Source organism: Mya arenaria, chromosome 5, assembly GCF_026914265.1.
Source record: "Mya arenaria isolate MELC-2E11 chromosome 5, ASM2691426v1".
Lineage (NCBI taxonomy): Eukaryota > Metazoa > Mollusca > Bivalvia > Myida > Myidae > Mya > Mya arenaria.
The window spans coordinates 68,679,471-68,705,118 of NC_069126.1; the positions used below are offsets into that span (position 1 = coordinate 68,679,471).

Sequence of the window (25,648 nt, forward strand, 5' to 3'; positions counted from 1 at the left end):
ATCACGGGTTCAGTTAAGCAACGAGTGCAATTTTGCAATGACATTTCCACAGATAGATATAACAATATATAACACCGAGACAATTACAAGGACAAAGCCAGAAGCAAATTTTGTAAAAGGTGTCAAACATATCATTTTTTTCAAGAAAGCAATGAATATGAATTCAATGGGTAGCTCGTGTGTTGTAACAATATATACCAGAGGAGACAAGAACAATGAGTTATTGAAATGAACCTGCTAAGGTAAGGTATGATGCCATTTCACTTACCAGACAGTTCAGGCGAGTATGAAGGTATAACACATTAGGACTGCTGATGGTAGGGTCGAGGAAGGGTGTCCCCTGCCGTCCGCTCCAAATATTTTGAAAAGTCGACAATGAATATCCTAAATTAAACTTTTAAGCATCAATAAGTTTCGGTAAGACAACCCTCCAATAAAAGAAACATAAGTTTAAATGAATATTAACTAATGGTTAGTCAAGTAGATATTACTTGATAATGAAGGGATAATATATATTCAAGCAAAATGTAACTGCATCAATCTATAAACAATGTGGAGCGCATTTGCTATTAATATTATGCGCTTTATTATAATAATACTCACATTTTTTGCTTTGCTGCTTGATGCTGTTCATTCATTTTTAATAGTCAATCTAATTGATAAAGACTGTTAATTAGTACTTTATGTTTATTAACTCCAAATCCACGACAATGGCACATTAACGTCTTTAGAAATGACAATATATAACTAAAGGATGTTTTACAATACTACTGCCATCTGCAAATAACATGAAGGTCCATGAACTGAATAAAATCCAAACTGTATGTGTAAGTATTTTTTAAAGAAAAACAATGAAGGAAGTTATTTAACCATATCTTATAGTTAGTTTTATTGCTCAAAAAACTGAACTTGCAACCCTGGTGGAACATGCATATCATGGCAATTGCCTGGCGCAGCAATTCCCTCTTTCTTGACCCGATATCGACATCGCATCAGAAGAAAAGACTAAATAATATATATGTGTTTCAAACTAAGGCATTTCAAAGGAAGAACATTGCTATTTAACCGTGGAAAAGAGGCATTAAGAACATGATATATATGTCTGATTGACATAATAAAACCGTACTATCCAAACTGAAATACCTGCGCAGGACCTGCAATCTAATGCAACCACCAACACTGCATCCAGCGCATTTCAATTCGCTGGAACCTTTCTACTATCATTTGTAACAAAGATGAACGTACTTCATTTTCGTTGATGCAAACTGCAAGGTACATGTAGAGTTAACTTATAAAAGAAAACCATATTTTTAATCGATTTACAATTTTGTACTTGTCACCATATAAATAATTTCAGTCTCATAACAACGGGCAGCTATTCAAGCTAGTCGGAGCTCAAGTTGAATTATTTGTGATCGCTCGTTGTGCCTTGTAAATACTTTATTCAGTACTACTCTAAAGTGTACAGTTGTAATGAAAGGTTTATCGTTGTCTAAGATAATTTATTTAATTTCTACTGTTGAGAAGAAGTGCAAAGAAAAACTGGAGGTTCTAGTTGATATGTGTGCGATGCTATTCAATTAACTGTTTAGACACATGTGTTGTAAGATAGTTTTTAGTTTAAAACCACCACATGTACACCAAAAATATAGTTGACATAATCGTAACATTTATCTCGTTGCTTTAATGCTTTTTGAGTGAGTAATTGTCTAAGCAACATTTAGGATTATACAAACTATCATCAACTTGATAGGACACTTGAAAAAAAAAAACAGTCTCGAAAATATTATTGTATGACATCTCTGAAAAGGCATTAATAGCACATGTGTTAGCCATTACGAATATATATAAATAAAATAAATTCATTGAATATCTTTTGGATGCTATTCGCCACAAACACAGAATGGGACCATGTTAAACATAATATTGGAAAAAATGTATCCAAACAAAATACATTAAACGTATGATAAAAAAACCGTATACAATTATATAAAATATGACAGCTTAAAAAAGTATGATATACATATAAGTCGAGTAAATGGCAAAATATGATTGTTCTGCAGAAAACCTGGACAATTTTACCACTAAATGACCTTGCAAAACGGGTCAATAAGGCAACCCCAATACATATTTTTTAATGTTTAGCTATTTTCAAAATAAGTAATAAGTTTTAAAATCCTTTGCATCACGGAAATACTATCTGCGCGCAAAGATAAATTAGTGAACTTTGGAAAGTGGGAATTTTTAAGCCATTTTAAAAGTAAGCACTCGCAAATTGACAATTAGAAGACATCAATGTATAAATGGTATGTAGATCAAGCAATTTAGAGAGAATTTGAATACCTTTAGCTGCGGTCAAAATAAGAGGAAGTGGTAAGTTGCTATCAACAATAATCCCAGAATACTACATGAAGTTTGTTATGAGTTTTAAAGTGTAATCTCATTTCGTAGTGCAGCTAGCTTCCTCATGAAAATTCATGAACTGGGCTAATGCATCCATTGTTAACCTTATTATCACAAATGCATTCAATGACATACATTCTGGTATGAGATTATCTGGAATAACATATACGATTGTAGAAAGAGAATAAGTGTTGTGTGCTAATACAGCTGTTTTGTGTAAGTGCGGCAATTAATGTTTATTCACAGTATTCTCATGCCTTGAAAGTTGATCGGAGTTTTTAGCCAAATGAATTCACAGTATGCCTTAAAGTTGATTGGACTGTTTAACCAAAATACTATTTAGTGAACGTAACATTTCACAAACTAAACACAGGGCAAACCAGCTATCTATACCAAATGATCGTAAACTTTAAAGGATGGTCGAGATTTAATTACATAACTTGAGTACACAAGGAAGAAAACAGAACAAAGCCTATAGTTGCATTTCGAGATTCGCTGACATGATTGTACATGACCATTGAGCCCTTTTAAAAGGTATTTTACCAACTATAGCATTCCTTCATGCAATATGCACATGGCAGACACTACCATAATTTGATAATTTGCGTACATGTGTAAATGTACAATAGATTAATAGTAGTTTAAAAGCGGTGGATGACTTATAGAGTAATATAATATTTACGGAAAATATTTGTGTAACAAAAAGGAGTATTTTACTTCAGGTAAAAAGCAACTATGTGCCTTGGTTTTGGGAAGAACCAGTGAACATTGCCTTGTGTACGTGATATTTTTCATTATAATTAAATTTAAACCATAAATAATGCAAATAAAGTTTCTGTTCATCAACTGATTAGCCTTTTTCCAAACTAGAAACATGAAAACATGTTGTTGCTTTTTCCACATCCTTCAACAGCGTTCGTATTTGTGCTTTTGACATAGTTTATATTAAAGATATGTGTTTCAACACAATGATTGACATTCAATGTCAGTCTCATATTTGCTTTATATTACGGATGAATATTTTAAAACATCATTTCTTTCAATCACCAACATTCATTTTGTTGTTCTTGCGAAAATAAACTTTCCTACATATTTAAACCTAAGAATTGAATTCCCAAGGAACTTTGAGAGTAACATTACACATTTATTATACATTCGTGTGAAAACTCTGTGACATTTTGGTCGTGAATTTTGCTGTTGTCTGATGAATTTATTACACTCTCCTGTCACAATGTCTGGTTGTTACTAGGTTTGCTGAATCGCTGTTTTTTATTGCGAAGAAAAAGAAAATAAAGGATACAAGTTATAATAAATGGATGTTAAGCATTTTAGCTCAAAAAAAGAACGGGGAAAAATTAATTACATATTCATCCTTTTCGGCAATAAACAAAAGGGATTTTATAATAAGATGTAACTGAAATAATAACCATTTGCTCGTATTTCATCGACTGAGTATAGTTTTGCCATTCTATATGATTCCTATCTTCTCAAAGTTAGACCTTTGTCGTCGTAGAATGTTTTAAATAATACTTTGTTCATGGAAAGACCAAAAACAAAAACAAAAACACTGGTAATTTGAAGAACGTACTCTATATAGCATTTTTGTATCGTAAAAAAACTGTAAAGACTGAAATGCATATATCATTGAAACGCGTAACGCTTCTTCCACTTTTTAAAATTTATTATCCTTTTTTATGCCTTGTACTAAAACATATTAAAAAATCATTTGTGTGGATTTAACATAAGCGATTAGGCCGCTTTTCAAAGAGACCGCGAGTTCGCATCTGTATATGTATCATCATCCGTAGAACAAAAAACATCTGAAGTAGAAAATGAATAGAAGCTTTACGGTTCGTCTGCAACACATCAACCAATATCCAAATTGCACATGTAAACGACTACCAAATGAGCGATGCTTAAAGATAAGGACCAGTAGCAGACATCATATTGACAAGATGCCAAAAAGCAAGTTCGATTTTAAATTGGTGATACGAAACTGCTAAATTAGAAGGATTCTGATGTAGTGAGAACAATCACACAAAGCATTGCAAACGCTATCAAATTAGACTACAATACATGTTAGCTATATCCAGGATTTGTTTTAAAAAATAATTCAAGAACAACATATAATGTTGGTGAGCCACATTTGACATCTTGTTAAAAGAGAACAGTGTGCGTTTGCGCAAACATACTTATGGAACAGCCCCCTGCGAATATGCACATGTGCGTTAACAAATGTGGATTAACCGATACATGGTTTGAAACTTTAAGGAAGGGCATTCTCATTGTACAATGGCAACAGTTATGTATATACACATATGTTTTAGCTCGATTGTGGCGAAAGCTAAGCTTATAGAATCATTCTCGAGTCCGTTTCCTGGGCAGAAACCAAAGTTATTAACGCAATGATTCAATTTCTGTATAAAAAGAAAACTGTTATCAAAAACAGAAACGAAATTCTGACCAAAAATGTTTTAACTGCATATATTCAAGTTTATTTTATTAAAACCCCCATAAAAATGCAGTAAATTGATACTATCTTAGTGTCACCTAGAATAGGTGAGCGACAGCGTTTTATGTGTTGAAAGTTAAGCATTCTTTTTGATAGCGGATGTGCTCAAAAAAGGTCATATGGCTAAACTTGATCACAAAATATTTAAATCATGAATTGACATGATATTTCTGTCTTTCGTAGAAACAGTCTGTTTTTAGAATTTACAAAAAAAGGGTTTGCAGAAAAAACAAGGTTGCATGAATAACAATCGTCTTTCGTTACATATTTACTTTGCATCCCTGTCAATTTAAAAAGAAAATACTATAATATTTGTATCTAACTTAAGATATCAATTTCTGTAATAAATAATACTCTTATTCACTGAGCGATATTATTTGCAGTAAATTAAGGCAAGTAAAAAGGATACCTGTCTTTCAACAATAGAAATGTCATACTGTCAGTAAAAATTCAAACTGTACGTTATTTTAAGTAACAGCTGAAAAAGAGTGCGATAGCGTTTGTAAATAAATGTATTTAAAAGCTAAGCATTCCATTTTGATAGCATTTAAGTCTCTTAGAAAGACCAATTAGCTTAACATAAAAACAAATTATTAAAATAAACAATTTACATATAGTTTAATCGTTTGTAGAAACAGTCTTCTGAGAAATTAAAAATGGTTTTACAAAGTAAACAAAATTTTCTATAACAATTTTCCTACTTTATGTTTTCACTGTAAAGCCATGCAAAGTTAAACAAATATTCAAAAATATATTGTTACGCTTATCTGACATGATATACTTCGGGTAAAATCAACCCCACATTGAGGCATGGGTCAAGTTTGTACTTTGGGTAAATTTACCCCCATGTATATGGCTCTTGAATTGATTGAAATATACAAACTTTACAATGACCGAGGTATAAAAATCTTAGCCTTTGTCTGATCATTACCAAATTTTGTCGACATGAGTTTTGGAAAATGTTAACTAACAAACCAAGTCACCTTAGAGTTATAGCCCTTACATGACACAAACTATATACATAGTGCGCGCTGTAACTAGAAGAGCTTAAGTCTTATCATAACACAATTTTGACAATTTTTGTATGGGCAAAATATATCGGCCATGTACGATAACTGGTCATGTCACCTCCGTCACGTTGCACTTACGACCCTCGAATGACGAAACTTACACAACTCTGTAACTGGATAAGGTTTTGTCCGAAGATTCACCAATCTTGACAATATATGCATTGGCAATTTATCTCCGACATGTTCGATATTCTGCCTCGTATTCCACTACACTTCAGAAATCAGTCGCTGAATTGCCTACATTACACAAAGTTTTGACGGGCGTATCTTGTGTCAGCTTGCCACTCTGGTTGAATGATGATGCCACTGAACAGAGAAATAATTAATTAAGATTGGCTTAAAGACGTATCGGGAATTGTTTTGGGTTCCGTCTTCATTCAATAAAAATGGTGGGTGCATATTCACTGTTATTAATCGGCTTATTATATTCTTGTAACGCGTATGCATTTGCATTCCCCCATATGGCCCTTTCTTTTATTTCTCTAAAATTTAGTAATACGTATCATCAGCTTAAGTAAACTCAGTTAAGTCATGAAACCGAACATTCTTTCCAGCCTTTCAGATTAATGAAGTAAATAATAGTTAAAATCAAATAGGTGTTTGTTGTATAAAATATAACTACAGTTGTTTGAATCACGTTAAGCATCTGTCAGGGTGCATTGACAGTGTTTGCAATTATCAATGTGGTCATTAAATAGATCGATGACAACAATACCCTTTTCAAGAGTAATAATGTATAAGATGCATTGTTTGTGAGTGTGGTTATACTCAATTGTTCCTGAGGCGACATTTATTCATTTGTTTCACCGATGCATAGTGCAAACTATTAATACTTCGACAATACTGCAATTGTTAACTGTGGTGGTTTATCTTTGTTTCATTATAGGTATTAGGCAGTTCATTAAAGCAATATATATTTGGTTGACTTTGTTTCATTTGATCGCCTCTAGTTACCATCTGAAAGCGAAACCTGTATACGAAAAAGATAACTTGTTTCTCACATGTATGTCATAAACGTAAGCTAGTTAAAAAAAATAAACATGCATTTTACACCGAAACCATCCAAACAACTTAAATAGGGATAGTTGTTTTAAACATGTCATAAATCTCATTTATGTGGCCTTCCTTAGATTGATTGTTACATATTTGATTTTATCGTTAACAAAAGAAGGATTCATAAGACACCACCACAATATATACGATATATAATATTTGACCTTTTCCGATGCTGGAGTAATTTAGATGTTTATATACACTTTCAAAACACAATGTTTCTGTTTTATAAAAAAACAGACTGATCAGATAACTTTAAAGAAGGCAGGTGTGATGGTTTCTTTGTAAATTTAGCTGTTTAAAGTTTCTTTCCTTTTTGCGCTATTGAGGCGAAACACATAAGCGGGCGATTATAAGGAAAGCTATGACACAAACGCGCGATTTATTTCTTAACTTAAATATACCAAACCCCTCCGATAGCATAACCAAAAGAAAACAAACAAGACGTTTGAAGACAAGATAGAAACATAACCTGATCAAACATAAATGATAAACTATTTATTTCTATTCTTTCGTTAGGATTTACCGCATCACATATTTCAAAACGTATTCAAATACATGTTCATGATTTGTGGCCATCCTTTTACAGCAAAATAAGACCCACAATCAGCAAAAACGTCAGGAAAGAAGCATTAATTGATAGTTCACCAATAATTACAAATAACTAGTTTTGTTATTTGTTCGTTAAGAATTCCACAGCACTTATTGTCGTATTCAATTGAATACTCCTTATCTACACATTTTTTGTGAACACTCTTAAGTAATATGTGTTGATCCTGACATATCAATGTATCCTGATTGGCCTACTAGTTGCTTTTCTTGAGATTGGTGTCATATAATCTGTTGACTCTGCAGAAGCACTCCTCTGTCGACTAAAGGTCATGGTACTCTGCAATAAGAGATATATATATATATATATATATATATATATATATATATATATATATATATATATATATATATATATATATATATATATATATATATATATAAATCAAGCAGCGCAATGCGTTACACAGCGAGCACGTTGGCAACTGAAGTGATTTAAAAGTAAATTAAAGTTATGACATCCACGTTAACTGAAAATAAACTATATTCCAAGTGTGTTGATTGGACTGTAAAAAAACTGGCCAATGGACTGAAGGAATCGCTAATGTTTGCGTATTGACAAATAAAGAACGATATGGAATACGGCCCCTGGTGTTATTAATAAACTTGAAAATGAGTTTCATTTGAATACAAATACCACACAAATAACGTGAGAAGAAATACAAATTAAAATGCAATTTGATTTAACTTTTCTGAATGAATTCACTCTAGATTTAGCTAAGTAACTATCGTCGGCACGATGCTCTGCGAGAGAGTCGTCATGTTTTTTTATGGGGGAATCCGGAGTACCCGGACAAAACCCACTGGTCCCGCTTGGTGACCACGAACCAATATTACATACACCCGGGCCATTAAGATATGATGTTGTTAAAAGAATACAAATGATATTAGTTTTTTTGTTAAACTTTCTAAGAAAAGAAATCCATATACTCTTATTGCGGTGTCTATGGGATCATCTATAGTTGAATACACTGGCTCATGTTTGTTCATATTAGACCTTGTCTTATCTCAGGCGCTCGCCTGGTAAACTATAACAATTGAAAAGTACAGTGTAGGGCACTCGCATCGCAGCATTCTATATCAAAATCCTTACGACAAGTGTACGTTCGTTGACAATGGCCCTAGACTCATATTCTAGTAAAAAAAGTTTTAAAATAATGTTATAACATACACAATTTTATTGTTTAATCAAAACGTTGTCAATGATCAGAATCAATGAAGGCGGTACTTGTTTTATGTATTGTGTTTACTAAGAAAGAATGTATATATAGGATCTGACAGGAGTTGTCATTTAATACAGGATTTTATTAACAATTTGTTAGTTTGCGAGCCTCTGGCGAGCTTAATAACACTTTTCATGGACGAGTTTAATAAAATAATCTTGAATAAAATGACAAAGAGTGTCAGATCTGTTTTTATCACATGTTTTCATAACTTATTTAGTTCCACTTTCTGAACACATTGTTTGACACCCAAAGTACTCAGAGTGAAATGCCATCGATGCACCATATAAATAAGTCCAAATTCAAATGACAAAAATACAGGCAGTTATCAAGTTTTAATTCAGATAAAGCGCTTTACGTGTCACAAATATAAAAATGTGAAGTGAAATATCCAACACCATGAATAACGAACAATTATAACCAAAAAAAAACAACAATAAGTACACAATTTGATGAAGTCACACTGAGGGAGTACACGCATCTTACGCGGTTTATGTGACCTACATCGGTCTGTCAAGTTTTACTGTGCACGGATTTAAAAGTTATTCGCTGTCGCTTTCTACGATGATTTTGCAGCGTTTTCGTTGTGTTCATGGAACATTTTTAGCTTTTTGTATATATATTCATGGAGTTTCACAAAATACAGATTCTATAATGCCTAACGTTGATGTTGAAAAAGTTCCACCAAGAATGTTTCAAGCGAACATGATGTTCTAGCCGTCACGGAACGTGTAATTAGAATATTGTGCTGCGGAATTCGTTTTTGTGTTTTTGGTAAACGACAGCTGATTAAACTGGCAAGCAAATGGCATAGATTGCATATTGCTTGTATTTGTCAAGATGAAGATGTTTGAAATGTTCTCTTGTTGTTTGTCACTAATGTGGCTGTAATTGTTGACTGACTGAATTCAGAATATTTCTGTGACTAGTGATCTGCATTATCTGGTTTGGCGGATCATTGTTTTTGGCGAAAGTTGTTAACAAGATGCTTTATGGCACTATGATTCGTTAGCCATTTATCTCCCGGAAGTCCTACAGCTTCATTATTGAGGTAAGTATTGGTTGGCGTTTAAACCATTTTAATGTTTCAAACAATGCGGAGGGATATCTAGGTCGCGTGTGGTTAGTCTAGCCAATAGAATTGTCTGATATGTTATCTTACACATGTGTAAGATAAAACAAATATTCGTAATGGGTATATTACACGGAAATCAAGGGAAAGCATGTGATAAAAATATATAACACTAACGTTAGAGGTAAAAAAATGCATCATTGCTTTGTTTTACCGTTATGTTGACGTCTTTTTCGTAGACAGCAAACAAGCGTTATTGTGGACATACTGATAAATGCCAAACTACCGGCGATAATTGGGAGCCAGAAGCTAACGAAAAGCGAGCTTTGTTCTTTATTCTGCATACCTGAAATATCAACCGTTTTCCTGTTTTCATGACCACATTACAATTTATGTTTTACTCTTCAACTAAATATGTGTAAGTTTTATCTTCAGATTCGATTTATAATTACCATAACATAAGAGTTCCGAAGCATAAAATATACTCAAAAAATGAAAAGTTCAAGAATACTTAATCAGATGTGAAAACTAGAACTAAGCCTTACTACATACGTACAGCTCATAAGTATTGGCTTGCAAATAGACCTTCCAATATTGTTGTTCCCAATCCTTGATGTGCAACACATTTCTGTTCCATTCCATTCCTCAGAAGCAGTTTTAAGAGTTGCTTTGCTGGAGAAGGTATTTTTTGAACGATCATATTCATCTTGTTGTTGCACTTTTAATATCCTGTCGTTTACACGAATTTCAATCATTTGAACCGGTCGAATATTATTTATTTCACAAGTTGCAGTTGAGTCATCGCCATAGAAACAACTTGGTTCTATTAATGTTGGTCCCGTACCAAACTCTTAAAATCAATAAAATTACAATATTAAGTAACTATCAACTTTAATTATTCATCGGGCCCATCGTTTTATAACAAGTACTTTTAATCAATGCAAGTTTGTAATGTTTATTACCCTGAACACAATTAATTGAACGTTTTACTTGTAAATTCATAGTGAGCAGCCGACCACCTGTTTAAAAATATATATTATTAAGCTTTTAACGAACGCTAGAAAAATGCCTGTTGATAAATGAAACACATTTATTATTCAGAGTATGTATACAAAAATTGAAGGGAATTTAAAACAATAAAAAAGTAATTAATAAACATTGAAGGCAGTGATTTAAAAAAACACGTTGCGTACTATCCTGTGGCTAATGAGATGTTACGAGTAACATCGAATGAAATATGCAATTATGCTACAGAGATAACGCTTTTAGGTAAACGATAAGGAAAAACCCTAACCTAAATAGCACAAATGTGCTGTAAACTCAACTGGAGCCTTATTGGCGTTGTATACAACTTTACAGGTTACATTACTGCCAGCCATTTCCTTCTTAAGGCGGAGTCGGGTGTGGTCTAATTTACGCAACTCTGGCTCTTTCCCATCAGCTAAAAGTGGTAATACCTTGCCTCCAACACTAAAGCTAACACTCACAGGATCTATTCCCGTATCTGTCTTGCAAAATATGTCGATACCAGCATCAGCGTAAACACATTTTGTCTTAAAAAAAGTCTCCATACTGAGGCCCGACAACGACAGAGTTTTGTGGAACTACAAAATACCATATCATAATATAACAAACTACTGATGCAAATGAAATGTCAACATATAAGCTAAAATCGATTTGAAGTATTTATAATTTCTTATGATTGCCCAAGAGTAAGATATATATACTCCATACCATCTAAATCCAGCTCTATTACTTGTGATTTCATGGATGGTTTGTATGCATATTCGGCGTAAAAGTACGTGTTATTGTAAACAGCCTTTGCATTAATGAGTGTTAAATAGTATGATCCATTTTCCGAGAACTGAGTACTGTCATTTTGACTGTTAGCGACCCTGAATTCAGCTGATCCTGGTTGAAGGTATTTCCAAACGACGCCACCCATCCACCCATCACGTGGCTCTATCTTCAGCGTCACCGGTCTGTTCACATACGATTGCTTGATCAATGTAATTGTTCCATACTGATTACTCTTGGAAAAGCCCAGCGCGTTGCAGTTTAGGACTAAAATTGATTGAAATAATGCAAGAATGCTTTTTATAACACACCACCTATTTAAAAAACAAAGACATTCGGTATTTTTAATTATTTTTGTTTTGATTATCTTGAAATACATAAGCAAAATAAACATAACTCAATCATACAGAAACACCATTAGAAATTGCATCGTTAGGCTTTGTTTTACAGATGTGAGGCGCAAGATATAACAAACTGAACTATGAAAGGAAATGTATATGATCAGAGAACTGAAGAAGAATGGGCATATTGTTAAAACAGAAAACAATTGTTAAGGAAATGAAACATCTGATTCAGCATGGGAAATGTATCCTTTCTCGCATTGTGGCTTCTATTCTTCATTCGTTAAATATTTCCTTGTGAGAGTTAAGGTTTTCATAATTGTTTAATAATGCACGATGATTTGTCATAGTGGTGCCCCGTACAATGTTCAATGTGCAGTAAGTTAAGTGTTGGTCCTTTGTATTTCTGTCAAAAAACATGTAGATACTAACGATCCGGATAAAACTATACATAAAATAGTGTATATGATTGGGTCATAATTTCTGAACATTTCGACTGAATGAAATGGTGAAAGTTATATTTTCTTCCTTTGAGGATCTAGACAAATGAAAAAAGAAGATATTTATTGAAGTCGAATGAGTTGTCTTTTTTACGAAATATTAAGGCTTTAAAACATAGCTACATAGATAGACAACATGGTGGCTTTTCGGTATTTTATTTCATGAAGCAATTTATCAACAAATGATTTCTTTTATATTTTCAACGTGACTGTATGGAGGTACAGTCGAACCCCTTTGGCTTCGAAGTCCCAGGGCGAATATATCTCGAGCCTCGGGGAATTTGAGCCAAGCGGAAATGCTTTCCTTCAGTATTATGAAATCGATACTTTTTATTCTGTTCAAACCAACGATAAGGTCGATCCAAGCGAGCTCGAGCCAACGGGGTTCGACTGTAGATTTTCATATGAAACATATTCATAAAACAACTTTGGCTTCTGGTAAACAAGAAACTATTACATAAACCTTACAACCTTGATCACTGCCGAAATATCTCTTTTTATGAACTTATTTATCACAGGTGGCGCATTAAGCTTAAGAAATATTATTGACTTCACCTTATTTACGATTGCATGTTTATTAGGAACTTCGAATATGAGTTTCAAAAAAGTTAACCGCTGTATCCGTTGATCGGAGCATTTCCGTTGTAGCCGTTTCAACTTTCGTCACTGGACGATCTCAGACTGATCTCAGTCAAACAAGGCTGTTTGGTTTTGTTGTTGTTTTCAAAATGGATTTTTAGCTAAGTGGAATTGATTTGTGTATTACGATAACTCATTGGTTTCTAGTCTAGAGTTTGACCCCTCACCTCTGAATAACCGGAAACTTCAGCCTATGCTTAATACAGCATGTTTTTAATGGTTCAATATGATAGTCAGGAGTTCGACAAATGAAACATTTTTGTTGAAATCCCTCAAACATTTTAAAATGCAGATAATGCCAAACTTTATTATTGTATCATAATAAAACACAACAACAATATTCTTTATTATAACAATACATTGAAGACATAAATATCTTATAAGAATCCTTGTCTACGTTTTATTAGAAATTAATGAACAACCTATATTTGGTTTAAACATAATCTATTGAGCAAAAATAAACAAAATTTCGATATAAATACATAATCAAACTTAGGATTGGAGCGGAAGAAATAAACTAAAAGAGTTCCGTTCCCATGAATTACGAAGACAATTGAACACATGTTTATATATATTTTTACAATACATTTTGCATTATATTTAGAAGAGAGATTGGGCGATAGTTTTTGAACGGTTTGAAGGATCACCTTTTTTGAAGACAGCGCAGACACTTGAGCATTTCCTTTCTTGCTTTAGGCCAAACTGCTGTGACAAAGAATGAATTTTACGCCGTGAAGTATCCACTGTAATGTTAAGATTTAATTAACCTGTTACAATATTGCCATCAATACCGCTTTCACTCGACAAGCCTATTGAGTCTTAAATGATTTTATAGAACCTGTTACCCTTACTAGGATGGCGAAAGAAGACACAAAGTAGAATACCTTTAGTTGTTCGTATCTTCATTTCCAACCAAAGACACTCTATAATTTTATTCCAAAGCATTTCTCTTTTTAAATTTGATACATTCGATATAAGCGGCAACTCGACCAATCGAATCTCCGCTGCGATCTCTGCGGACCGGTCGGGAAATTCTAAGAATAAGAATTTATTCGTCTAAGATACAAGAAGCTAACCAAGTTTCCGAAAAGAAGTATATCAATAGAGATTAGCTCAGTTGTCAGTTAATCCAGTTTAGGTAGAAGACTATGAATATTTTAGGGTATAAGGGACAGTTAGTTGGAACTACATAAGAAATTTAAAAGCTTAAGAGAACTTTAACCATGCAAACTGTGGCAGAATTGTAACCTAGGACCAGAATGTGGTTGATTATCATTGAACAATAAACAAGCAGTGTACAACCAAACTAGTATAACCGTGAAAATATAATGCCCGATAGATGCTTCGCAAAATAAGCATTTGGACCATACGTTTCACTTAAAGATAATACTTAGAGAGGTGAATGTTACTATATTTTACTATAATGAGTAGCTGCCATGACTATTCTGGACAAAACAATTGCGACGAAGAACATTGTCAATAAAAATGGGAATTGAACATAGAGACAGTTCCTAGGCATGACAATTATTGATGGTATATCACGAGCAGTCAAAATATGCGCAATAGTAACAACCAGTAACTTTCCCTAGTTAAAATGCCTATCAAAACTATACTCTTTATATTCAACCGCACAAAAAAAGACATTATTCATCTTTTACCAACCTATTACACTGAAACGGGATCGAAAAAGGAATGAGAGAAGAGGAAACAGTTATATATGCAATTCAAAAGTAAGCATAGGGAAACGTTTTTTGCACGTTTTGAGAAGGTCGATATCTAAAAACTCATTCTAAATTGACGAGGAAAAAATTAATATAATTTAATATAATTGAACAAGTCGACGAGTAAAATGTTTCTACAAGAATAAAAAAACAGGTACAAATAAAGATGTTCAGTTTTGGTGCTAAAAAAACAAGATTAATGTTTAGCGCCACTTCAGAGCCATGTACTTATGCTTGCAATAATCTATTGCTGTCATAATTATTATTTTTTCATTTAATAGTATATACTGTGCACGAATTTGGTCATTGAAATACACTAACTGATAGACAATCTTATGCACAAATTGATAACATAAGTAACATCAAGTAAGTTTGTTATTAGCAACAATACGTACATGAATAAAGTCATATCCTATTTATTATACATTCTTTAAAAAAGATCATAAGTTAACCTAAAGATGTTAAAGATGTAGTTTAAACTATATATGAAAAAATCTTAAGTTAACCTTAAAGTGTTATAGATGTAGTTAAAACTATATTTGAAAAGATCATAAGTTAATTTACAGTTTACTATTTTTACTAAATATTTTAAGTTAAATTAAAATACTATCAATAGTACAATAGGCAATGCATACACACAGTATTAAGACGTTCTAGCTAAAACGATATTTTGAGAAAATATTATTATCAGTACAGGTACCATAAAGTGTTACTTTCTGTATGACAAAACAGGTAGCAAGTTAAAACAAACTAATTGCAAATGTATTCATTATCGTATATAAAAAAATACACGTTATACACCTTTACAGACACAAACACACTCACACATACACTTACATGAACACACATACACACATCTACGCATTAACATACATAAATACATTAACTAAAGTCAGAACACTTAAAGTTTACATTCATCAAAGCGAGACAGACATACACCACAATGAAAAAGGACTCAAAAGTATCGATGCAAGTGGTCATTTCACTTGGAGTACACTGATCACCAATGAAAGCGACCCACTTAGTGTAAAAGCTTATAGAAGTCCTCCTCTGTACAAACATGGTGGACGAAACTGATTCCTGACATTTTAATCGAAACTGTTCCATCGTGCGTCCAAGTACTGAATAAACGTTTGGACTTTACTTGTGCCTTGCAAGAAAAGACGTCTCAAGCGCTCCCTCATTAGATCTTTGTAAACAAAAGTGTGATTGTAGTCCTTGTCTTTTGCAAGTGCATGAACTTTGTATATGAGCTCTCGTGGTCTGTATGTGGCAAACTTGACCATTAAATAACACTATATCTATAAGTAATAGTATGTACATTCTGAAATAGGTATCAATTGGAAAAAATAAACACATCTAGCGTATGATAAAAATTCTGGAATAGTTATCAATTGGAAAAATTAAACACATCTAGCGTATGATAAAAACAGTTTTGCGATCGTCAATGACAACAATGAAGACTGTACCTTTGCCAAGATTTCCCCACACCCACTAGCAATTAGCAACGGCTTAAGGTGTAATAAAATTTCAGGAAGCAGTATAACTATTAAAGAAGCCTTATCGGTACTAAGATTAACACAACGATAAAATATTAAACACAAATCAAGTCAAACTAAACTTCTTTTCAGAGTACTCAACGACTTAACACAGACAATGTATCTATTCAGAGAAAAAGGGTTGGTTTTTTCGAGGCACTGATTCGTAGACCCTATATTACACTGTTCTTATAATTATCATTGTAAAGGTTTTTAACAAAAAGACGCAATCATGTAGTTATTTTTGTGTTTGTACTTTCGTTGAAAATAATTGAGTTGAGCAGATAACAAGTATGCATTTGATTAATAAGGTTTTAGGTATATATTAGCTACACCCCAAAGAAATACAATTCATGCCCCGTCGTTCTTTTCTTCACATTTATGTTTTAGTATAGCCAGTATTCAAAATGTTTTTTTGTGTTTAACAGTTTGCTGCTATATTTCTTAAAACCAATATTTATCAGTCAAATCATGTACACTTTATTGACTCTTTTATGAATGCGACTTTATGCGTAAACCTGAAAGGTTTTAAAGTGTACGGCAAGTATGATCATCGTAGCTGCGACACGTGCAGAAACGATGCGAGTACGTGGAAGGGGGCTAAGGGGGTAAGGGGACTTCCCAAAGAAAATGAAAAAAGGGGCAAAAGGTTCGTGTTCATGCTGTATTTTTGTGTCAATATGATATTTTATTGTCATTAGCGTACTTCTTACATGTTGATTAAAATTTAGCAAACGAGCACACTCAATTTAAACAAATAGTCCCATAAGCTTCTCACGTTAACCAAATTGCATGATAATGTTTGCCATTTTAAAGAAAAAATACTACTAAAAACACTTTATACAAAATCAATAATGCACCCATGGTGATGTTAAAGTCATAGCAATTTAAATCCAAAACAGCAGAGGCAAATGGAGATTATTTTTTGGTGCTAAAAATCCACGACTTGGTTGGCGTTGATTTGAGATCGCGGTAATATTTAGTAAGTCGGGGCCCGACATTCGCTCAGTTGACCAGGTGCTACTTAGATATGTCTTCCCCGTAGCCATAGCTACTGGTATTCACAACAGTTCTATTACGCATTACCTAATGTTAGGACAAGATACATCGGTAGCTTCTTCTTACGCCTTACTTCAAGGTTGTGTATGATGTAGGTTATGACGTTGTCCTCTTTACAGTCCATCGTTGACATTCTCATGCAAATATATCTCTGTCATATACAAGGTCTAGATGAAATTCGTCGTATATTTCCTTCGATTTTAAATGTGTGAGACCTTCTACCTGCAGTAAAGCGGGTTAGTTTTTCCGTAGATAACAATGACCTGGGTTTTAGGTAAGAAATGCATATAAAAGTCTAGTTGTTTTCTCTCATAAATGTACAAGTACAACCTATTTCATAATCATTTGTATTAAATGAAGAGCTCGTGGTCGTCTTTGGGCGTATCTGAAACTATCAAAATGTATACATGTATCGAAACCCAGCGTGCTTGTGTCAACCGTCTAAATAGCAATCTTTTGTATAATTTGATATTTTAGAATACTTTAGAACAATACTTTTTCCGAAAAGTAAACTTAACAAACACCGATCAGTACCAGTTATAAAGTTAATTAATTTATAACAGTAGTTTACTGAACATAATCAATGTCTTCCATAGTAACATTATTAAAAGATATGTTTTTTTTAATATAAATACAATAAATAAATCTGAATTGTCAATAAAATAATGTCCAACTTTGTTAATGTATAAATGTAATTGAAAAACATTGCTATGCACGAATTCCATTAGTTAGATACAAACCTAGAAGGGAACATATATCATAAACGTCCTCACAAAGGGTATGTAATCGTACTGTGGATTCGATGACGTTGCCATTTTGAAAATAACCGCTTTGCAAACATCTATCGGATACCAGTTTAATTACAACTTTAATTATTACATTCAAAGGTAGACAAACTAGTCATTTAGTAAATTTTATTATTCAAGCAAAAGAAAACCTAAAGACAAATTGATAAGACTTAACATATTATTACTGCGAAAGAATGAGAAAAAAATATAGTGTCAAACAACTGACATAGTTGGGCAAATTATCCAGTAGCCCAACACCTTCCTTCGGCCTCAGTTTCTAATGTAGTGTTGGCTCTTTAATTTTCTCACGTTGGTATGCCTGTCTGAGAAAACAAATAGTATACAGCTATTATATATGTACAACAATTGAAATTACGTGTTAGATCAATGTCTTCATCGGTCTTATTATTCTAATATGGGATAACACCATTAAAAATCTCGGAAAACCTAGTTGTTAAAATAGTGGTTCTACTTTGTATATTGGTATATATTTATATATAAATAAAGATATATATATATATATATATATATATATATATATATATATATATATATATATATATATATATATATATATATATATATATATATATATATATATATATATTATACATATATATTTTCATCTCAACATTTGCTTCATTCAATTCAAAAACCTCGCGGACTTACTAATCAAAACTATTTTTTTAATTTGTTTCATATTTATACATATATATTTTCATCTCAACATTTGCTTCATTCAATTCAAAAACCTCGCGGACTTACTAATCAAAACTATTTTTTTAATTTGTTTCATATGCATTTTTTTTCAGCACAATTGAAAACAATGAAGCAGGAACTTAAACAACTTGAAATTGTTGACAATACTTTCACTAAGATATAAATTCCCTACCATACATAATAGAATAGACTAAGGTTATTTGTTATTCACTGGGTATGAATTGAATCAAACATCAAACGGTTTATTATGGCTTCAGTTCAGACATGGTACTTTAAGGATGCCACTAATATACTGAAAATCAATTTGTGACTAAATTACCATTTGTAAACTTCACGTAAATGCATTTATGGATTGCATAGGTACAATCGCAGTGATATTTACGTTGTTTGGTAAGTATATGGTCAGTTGTTTATGATTATGCTGGTTAACAATCTATGGAAGACCCATTTCACACAAAGTGATACTTAAATTATTCAAGTTATATACAATCAAATAGAATATGCATATGCAGATGTTTGCTCAAACATGTTAACACTGATTTATACGAGTATTATGGTTGTTTTCAGTCAACTTCGTAACGGCAAACGAAGAGGAAAACCGCTATGGAACAATATCAATCATACAGCCAGCTTTTGTAAACCGAAACCTTACAATAAAAATGACACCTTCTATTGTGAAAAAGACGACTGCTAAGTGGAAATACTTCAAGGACAAGAACATCGGATACATAAGTGAAGCGAGTGACTCTTTTCAAACATTTTTGAATGGATCATATTATTTAACAATTATAAACGTCAGCAAGTCTTTTAATGAATCGTATTTTGCCGTTGAAGATTCTGTCACTGAAAACCTGATATCTCCCTTTATACAGGTTGAACTCGAAGGTAAGCAATTGAAAGTATAGAAGATATTTGTTGATTTCAGTGTAAGATATCAATTCTTTCACAGTTAAACATATTTCCCCAAAATAGTTTATTTTGAAGGAACTACCCCGTACGTTTTAAAATAGCCTAAAGTGTTTTTTTCACTCCTTTTTGCGCAGATAATATCAAATCGATATTTTCATTTAATCAATGGTTTACGACGATGTTACAGAATTGACAGGCCAATGCGGAAAAGTTGTTATCAAAAACCAAATTGCAAGACTTGGAACATATGTAGTTATTTCATATTATCCATCTGATGTTGCCATTCACACCGGAACTTCCCTGGGCCGTTCATGGCTGTATTTTTTGGAAAACATAAGCCTTCCGTCTGTATCATTCAGTGAGAGAAAAGTATCGGATTTCCTGTTTGAATTGACAATTTTTAACGTCAGTTTGAGCCAAGCAGGAAGTTACGGTCTGAAATGCAATTGCTGGGGAGATTCTTGTGTTACAAATTCAGAGTATTTAACAGTCGTCGGTAAGTACAAGTGCTTAATAATTTTTGCATATTTATGATATGTTACCAACGACAATATATATTACGAATTCTAATTCTAAATATTGCCCCAATCTTGTGCTTCCAAAAATTGTACTAGTTCAAGTGTTAGACAACTAAGCTTGTCCTTGAAGTTTGCATTGTATTTTTTTTTAATTTCATATCTACTGTTGTTTTTTACCTTGGACATTGTGTCTTCTTACAGGATGTTTGTTTCACTTTAGACTTTTAAGCTTATCCCTGGAGTTAATGTGCATGTTATAACACTGAATTTTACTATTGTATTTTACTAATTTTGGTAACCATTATATACAAGTATTGTAAAGTAAATGGATGAAATAATAGTCTCGAACAAGGGCGGGACCGTCATCTGTGGTCATAATTTTCAAAAAAACAATCTTGAAACGGATATGGCATTTACAAATGAAGACAACATATATACGCCCGTTTATCTAACGCTTGATTCTCTCGAGTAGGAAAAGATTGATAAAAAATGACGGTCCGCAAATGCATCATGATTGCAACCATACAATTAAAGTACTGTGCGTCCTTAATTTATGCTTGCATTCATAAACAAATGTAAGGTGCACCCATAGTCTATGAATTAAACCATAGAAATATGGTTGCATCTATACCCTTGTTTAGTATATATGAGTCCAGCCATAAATATATTCACATAGTAAGGATGCATTATCACTGTTTTATAAATTATTAACCTATCGCCAAATGTTTTATTCGACCAATAAAATTATAAAATAGAGCCATTCTGGTACAATTTTAGAACATAGACGTTCTAATAACTATTCATTAAGTTGCGATCATCAGTCAATATCAGATATGTACTTTCTTGTAAATAAGTCATTTACACAAATCCATGCAAGCGCAAAACAACCTGGAAGTTACTGCTTTTGTTATTGAAATATTTTTTAATCAAAGTGTGTTTTTTAAGTTTATACGAAAATAAATGGTTTATTTACATAAATAATGTTTTTGAAACAGACAGAAAAGGTATGTTGCATTAAGTAAAAGCACTAGTCCCGATCCCATGTGTATAAACTGGTTTACATTGACAGAATAAGTGACTTTTTTATGCACCCATATACTCCTAATATATACATATATACGTATATATTTTTACAATAAATGGTTACATCTATAAGCTTATGTACGATTCAAACATACATATGTATGGGTCGCACCTTACAGAGATTTAGGGTTGTATCCGGTAATAGTGCATCATTCTTGTTCACTCTTTCGACACACTATGCAGTGCCACAAATGCGTTAAATTGCAGGTGTTAAATATTTTGTTATATTTTTAAATTATTTTTTAGTGAAAACATTATAGTAAAAGAGTCTTTGAAATAAAACAACTGATATACACGGAATAGGAAGTGAGATAAGCGTAAGGAACTTTTGTCAGAAGTTAAACGTTTATACAAACCAAACACAATTTGTTTCATTGCAGAACCCCCGAGCAAGCCCAGACTTGGTCCTAAAACGGGCGACTTTTCCGCAACCAACTGTATCTATGTTGACGCGGATACACATCCCTACTGCAATGTTATTAGTGGAACACCGCCTCTTAACGTTACACTTACGATAGGAGCAGAAATATACCCATTGGTTGAGAGTATTCGCGATAGTCGACGTTATGAAATTAAGAATGGCACTTTCCGTTTTACGAAACACAACTACGTGCGGAATATAACATGCCACGTTTCGAATCTTCTAGAACAAGCCCCCGTGCGGAATACTGCGAAACTTTGTAACATAGGTATGTGTATACTGAATAAATATCAAATTGCTTATTATATTTTCCTAAGTTACTAAATTTCCTTTTGCTATGAAGTATGTTGCACTGTTTTGCGAAGTAACTCTTGAATCCCTCTTTCCGCTTTAAGTTTAAAATGGTTTTTGATTCGGACTGAAGTTTAATGTTTATTAACAGTTATTCAATTAGTGTTAAGTTCTTATTTGATATTAATGAAACCTTCATCAAGTTTATAAAAACAAAAAAAGCGTACATAAAGTTTAGCTCCAGAAAAAGCAAACATTTTTAATAGAAAGGAAAAAATAACTGACTTTTAACACGGAGAACAACAGAACGAGTGTTCTTGGTAAAAAGTGTTCCAATAGTTGTACACAGCCGGCTGTAAACATCAAATCGGAAGTAAAAGTACATTATGCAAGAACCACTGAGTTGCTTTGTTATTGTTCATTAATCGCTACATTCCCAATTTGTATACAGTACTCCAATATTTTCCAATTTAATCTCCAATTGCTATAAAACATCTCTTCAGATGAACAGGCTTAAACAGTTATATGTTTTAAATCTTTTTATACCTACTTTTATTTCTTAATAAGATTGCGTCTTTAATTATCCAGAAAAGGGTACTGGTCCACTTCTTATCGTACCGGAATATACACTTAATTACACGCCGCAAATACAATGTGAGGTGAAGTTTGCCTTACCTGCACCGGAAGTAGAAATACGCATTCATAACAGTACAGTTCCCGGTAAAGTAACCACCACTTTTGACAACACCACCCAGTCTTTTGCTAGTAAAGTATCCCTTCAAAAAGCAGAGGCTGACTGGGAGGGAAGCAACATATGCTGTTATCAAAAGTCCAAGTTTTACAACAGTTTGGAGCCGGTTTGCAAGACACTTATATTGAAAAGTGAGATCACTGTTTAATGAATTCCTGTTCTGCGACATGAACGTGTTTTTAAATCTGCTGTCAAAGCAGGATTTGCAAATGCAATTATTTTCTTATTAGGTTTTCATGTAAATTTAATTCATTGCTTCATTCTACTATTTAGTAATGTGAAATTGTGTAATGTATCATACTTATATATATATATATAAGAATAAACAATCGCTTATTATAGAATTATTTTTTAAAATTGATGAACGAAAAGGTTGTGTCTTTATACTCCACCATAGGGATTCTTTATAGCCTCTCAAAAAAGACACAAGTACTGACTTTTATTTTTGAAAAGGACTCGAGAATGATTCTCCAAGTTTCGTCACGAACGCGCTATAAATCAAGAAAATAAATTGTAATGCTTATTTTTATGTATGTAGGCAAACTTTCTTAAGTTTTGATAAATGATCGACATCAACGCCATATTGCAAACAACTTCGTAAACAACCTTGTTAAAAACATTATCTCGATCAATAAAATCATCAAGAAAAAAACATATAGCACCATTGCACATAATTTTGACCTACTTTTTCACTATTGGTAGATAGCTTTAATTTGAGTTATATTTGATTTAAATTTCATTCAATATACCAACCACATAAAAGAACCGAAATAATGCTTTTTATTGAAACCCAGTCTTCTACTTTCAGTTAAACCCAAACCACCAATTCTTGGTCCTCAGTTAGAAGACTTTTCCACAACTAACTGCATTTACGGAAACAGCGGTCACGACATTTATTGCAAAACACAAGGAGGGACCAAACCAATTCAAGTTTTTCTTTCATTGGGAACCAGGCAATATCATCTCATTGAAAACAAGATTGAGCCTGGATTATATGAAATGAATCATAGTGTATCTGATCCGTTCACAGTATTTACAAAGATAGAAGTTATTTGCCAAGTTTCTAACGAAGTCACTCCAGAGCCCCTAAATGTGTCGGCCTTTCTTTGTCGGAGTGGTACGTTTTTATTTTAAAGTAAATGCAATTATGAGAAATGAACCTTCGAAAAAACAAATATTAATGTATTGATTATGTTTTGGTTACAAAAACGTTTATACCCGCAATTCGTAAAATAAGCCTATTACAAATAGGTTTATACAAAACATAAGAATAACAAATGACATGTTCACATTTAGTTTTGTTTTAATATGTATGGATAACCTAATGTTATTCGTTTGGTCCGAAGATAACTCCAAACATGGAAACAATTTTATATTTCAGAAAAAGGTGACAAACCAAATTTGACAGTGCCACATAGTTTTGTTGGTGAAAATTCCTCGACACTTTGTGAAGTAAAACATGCTCGTCCGGCTCCAAAACTAGCCATATATGTCGCAAATGTCGTGGTTAATAATGTACACCAAAAGATAACATTCAACGATTCATCTAACACGTTTACGAGCAAGGTGGAAATTCAAAACCCATCGCGGCACTGGAATGCCAACCAAATGTGTTGCGTTCGAAGGAGTAAAGTCTCAAATGATTCGGTACAGGTGTGCAAAAATGTTACATTCGAATGTAAGTACTGCATTTCAAAGAGCGCCATCATTGCCAATCGAACACATATGACTATATAGTATTTAAAACAACTCACAATGTTAGGTGTATTCATAGTCGATTTATTCATATTGAACTTTACTTATCAACTTATCTAAACAACAACACAAAACAAAAATAGTACAAAAACACTCATTTAAACACATAATTCATTATTTTTGTAGGGATGGTATGTTCACGAATTAGATATCCATATGGGTGTTGTTTGTATTCTAAAAACGATTTGTAAATGTGGAATTATTTCGCTTACAGATCCTCCGTCTGAATTGATCATGGTAGTCCACAGGACGTTCGAAAGCGATGAGACGGTCCAAATTTTGAACATATCCTGTAACGCAGTCAACTCCTATCCACAATGCGACATTTCATGGGGAAGTAAACTACCTAATGTTCGCCCAATATCCACTGAATCAAGAATAGACATTCGGAATCATAGCTACTTCAGTTTTTCAAAAGCTGTGTTCTCAGTTACAAAAGAGGCCAACCGTGGAGATATTTTTTGTTTCACAAGATGTGGTACACTGAAAACATATCTTCTTCGCACATACAATTTTTCGTTTCCAAGTATGTATCAAGTGTTATTCATCTTATATTTTATCGTCAATGTTCAAAGTAAAGATTATACATGTTTGTGTATAAGTGTATACAGCTAAAAAATGTATTATATGATCATTTCAGGTTATCCTTTGATGTCATTCAATACATCATCGAATCTTAAGATTAAGAAAAATGAGTCTGTGTCAATCAATTGCACTGTCGACGAGCGCATGTCAATTAACACGAATCTACTGTGGCGAAATGAAGCAAGCCAAAACATAGTTAAAGTTTGCTTTAGTACTATGACGTGCGTTCTTACATTAAACGAAACCTTTGCTGAAGGCATGTGGAACTTGTACAAATGTGAAGCAGATAG

General features: G+C 32.9%; 2 protein-coding genes across 2 annotated transcripts in view; one reads left to right on the forward strand and one right to left on the reverse strand.

The window, feature by feature from the left end:
* Positions 1-7,604: 7,604 nt before the first annotated feature.
* Positions 7,605-11,895, reverse strand: LOC128235915 (uncharacterized). The gene is made up of 5 exons (XM_052950703.1): positions 11,815-11,895; positions 11,237-11,546; positions 10,499-10,792; positions 10,157-10,288; positions 7,605-7,927 (listed from the first exon to the last, which is right to left on the reverse strand). Exons 1-5 carry the CDS (start codon positions 11,893-11,895, stop codon positions 7,911-7,913), a joined length of 834 nt encoding a protein of 277 aa, XP_052806663.1. The 3' UTR covers positions 7,605-7,910.
* Positions 11,896-19,271: 7,376 nt separating this feature from the next.
* Positions 19,272-25,648, forward strand: part of LOC128235917 (uncharacterized) — an 88,092-nt gene continuing 81,715 nt past the window's right edge. Inside the window, exons 1-9 of the mRNA XM_052950704.1 lie at positions 19,272-19,435; positions 19,613-19,930; positions 20,142-20,450; positions 21,936-22,244; positions 22,856-23,149; positions 23,827-24,135; positions 24,400-24,696; positions 24,988-25,299; positions 25,414-25,614. Coding sequence (XP_052806664.1) covers positions 19,393-19,435; positions 19,613-19,930; positions 20,142-20,450; positions 21,936-22,244; positions 22,856-23,149; positions 23,827-24,135; positions 24,400-24,696; positions 24,988-25,299; positions 25,414-25,614 — 2,392 coding nt within the window. The 5' untranslated portion in view covers positions 19,272-19,392. The remainder of the gene's footprint in view (positions 19,436-19,612; positions 19,931-20,141; positions 20,451-21,935; positions 22,245-22,855; positions 23,150-23,826; positions 24,136-24,399; positions 24,697-24,987; positions 25,300-25,413; positions 25,615-25,648) is intronic.

Excerpts from the sequence above, each read along its gene's own strand:
- LOC128235915 (XM_052950703.1), bottom strand. The coding sequence starts at position 11,895 with ATGGGTGGATGGGTGGCGTCGTTTGGAAATACCTTCAACCAGGATCAG. Across the intron at positions 10,793-11,236 it reads AGCACATTTGTGCTATTTAG|AGTTTGGTACGGGACCAACA; the intron begins GTTAGGGTTTTT and ends ATTGATTTTAAG. Across the intron at positions 10,289-10,498 it reads CAAGCCAATACTTATGAGCT|GTATGCAGAATAAAGAACAA; the intron begins GTACGTATGTAG and ends TTGATATTTCAG.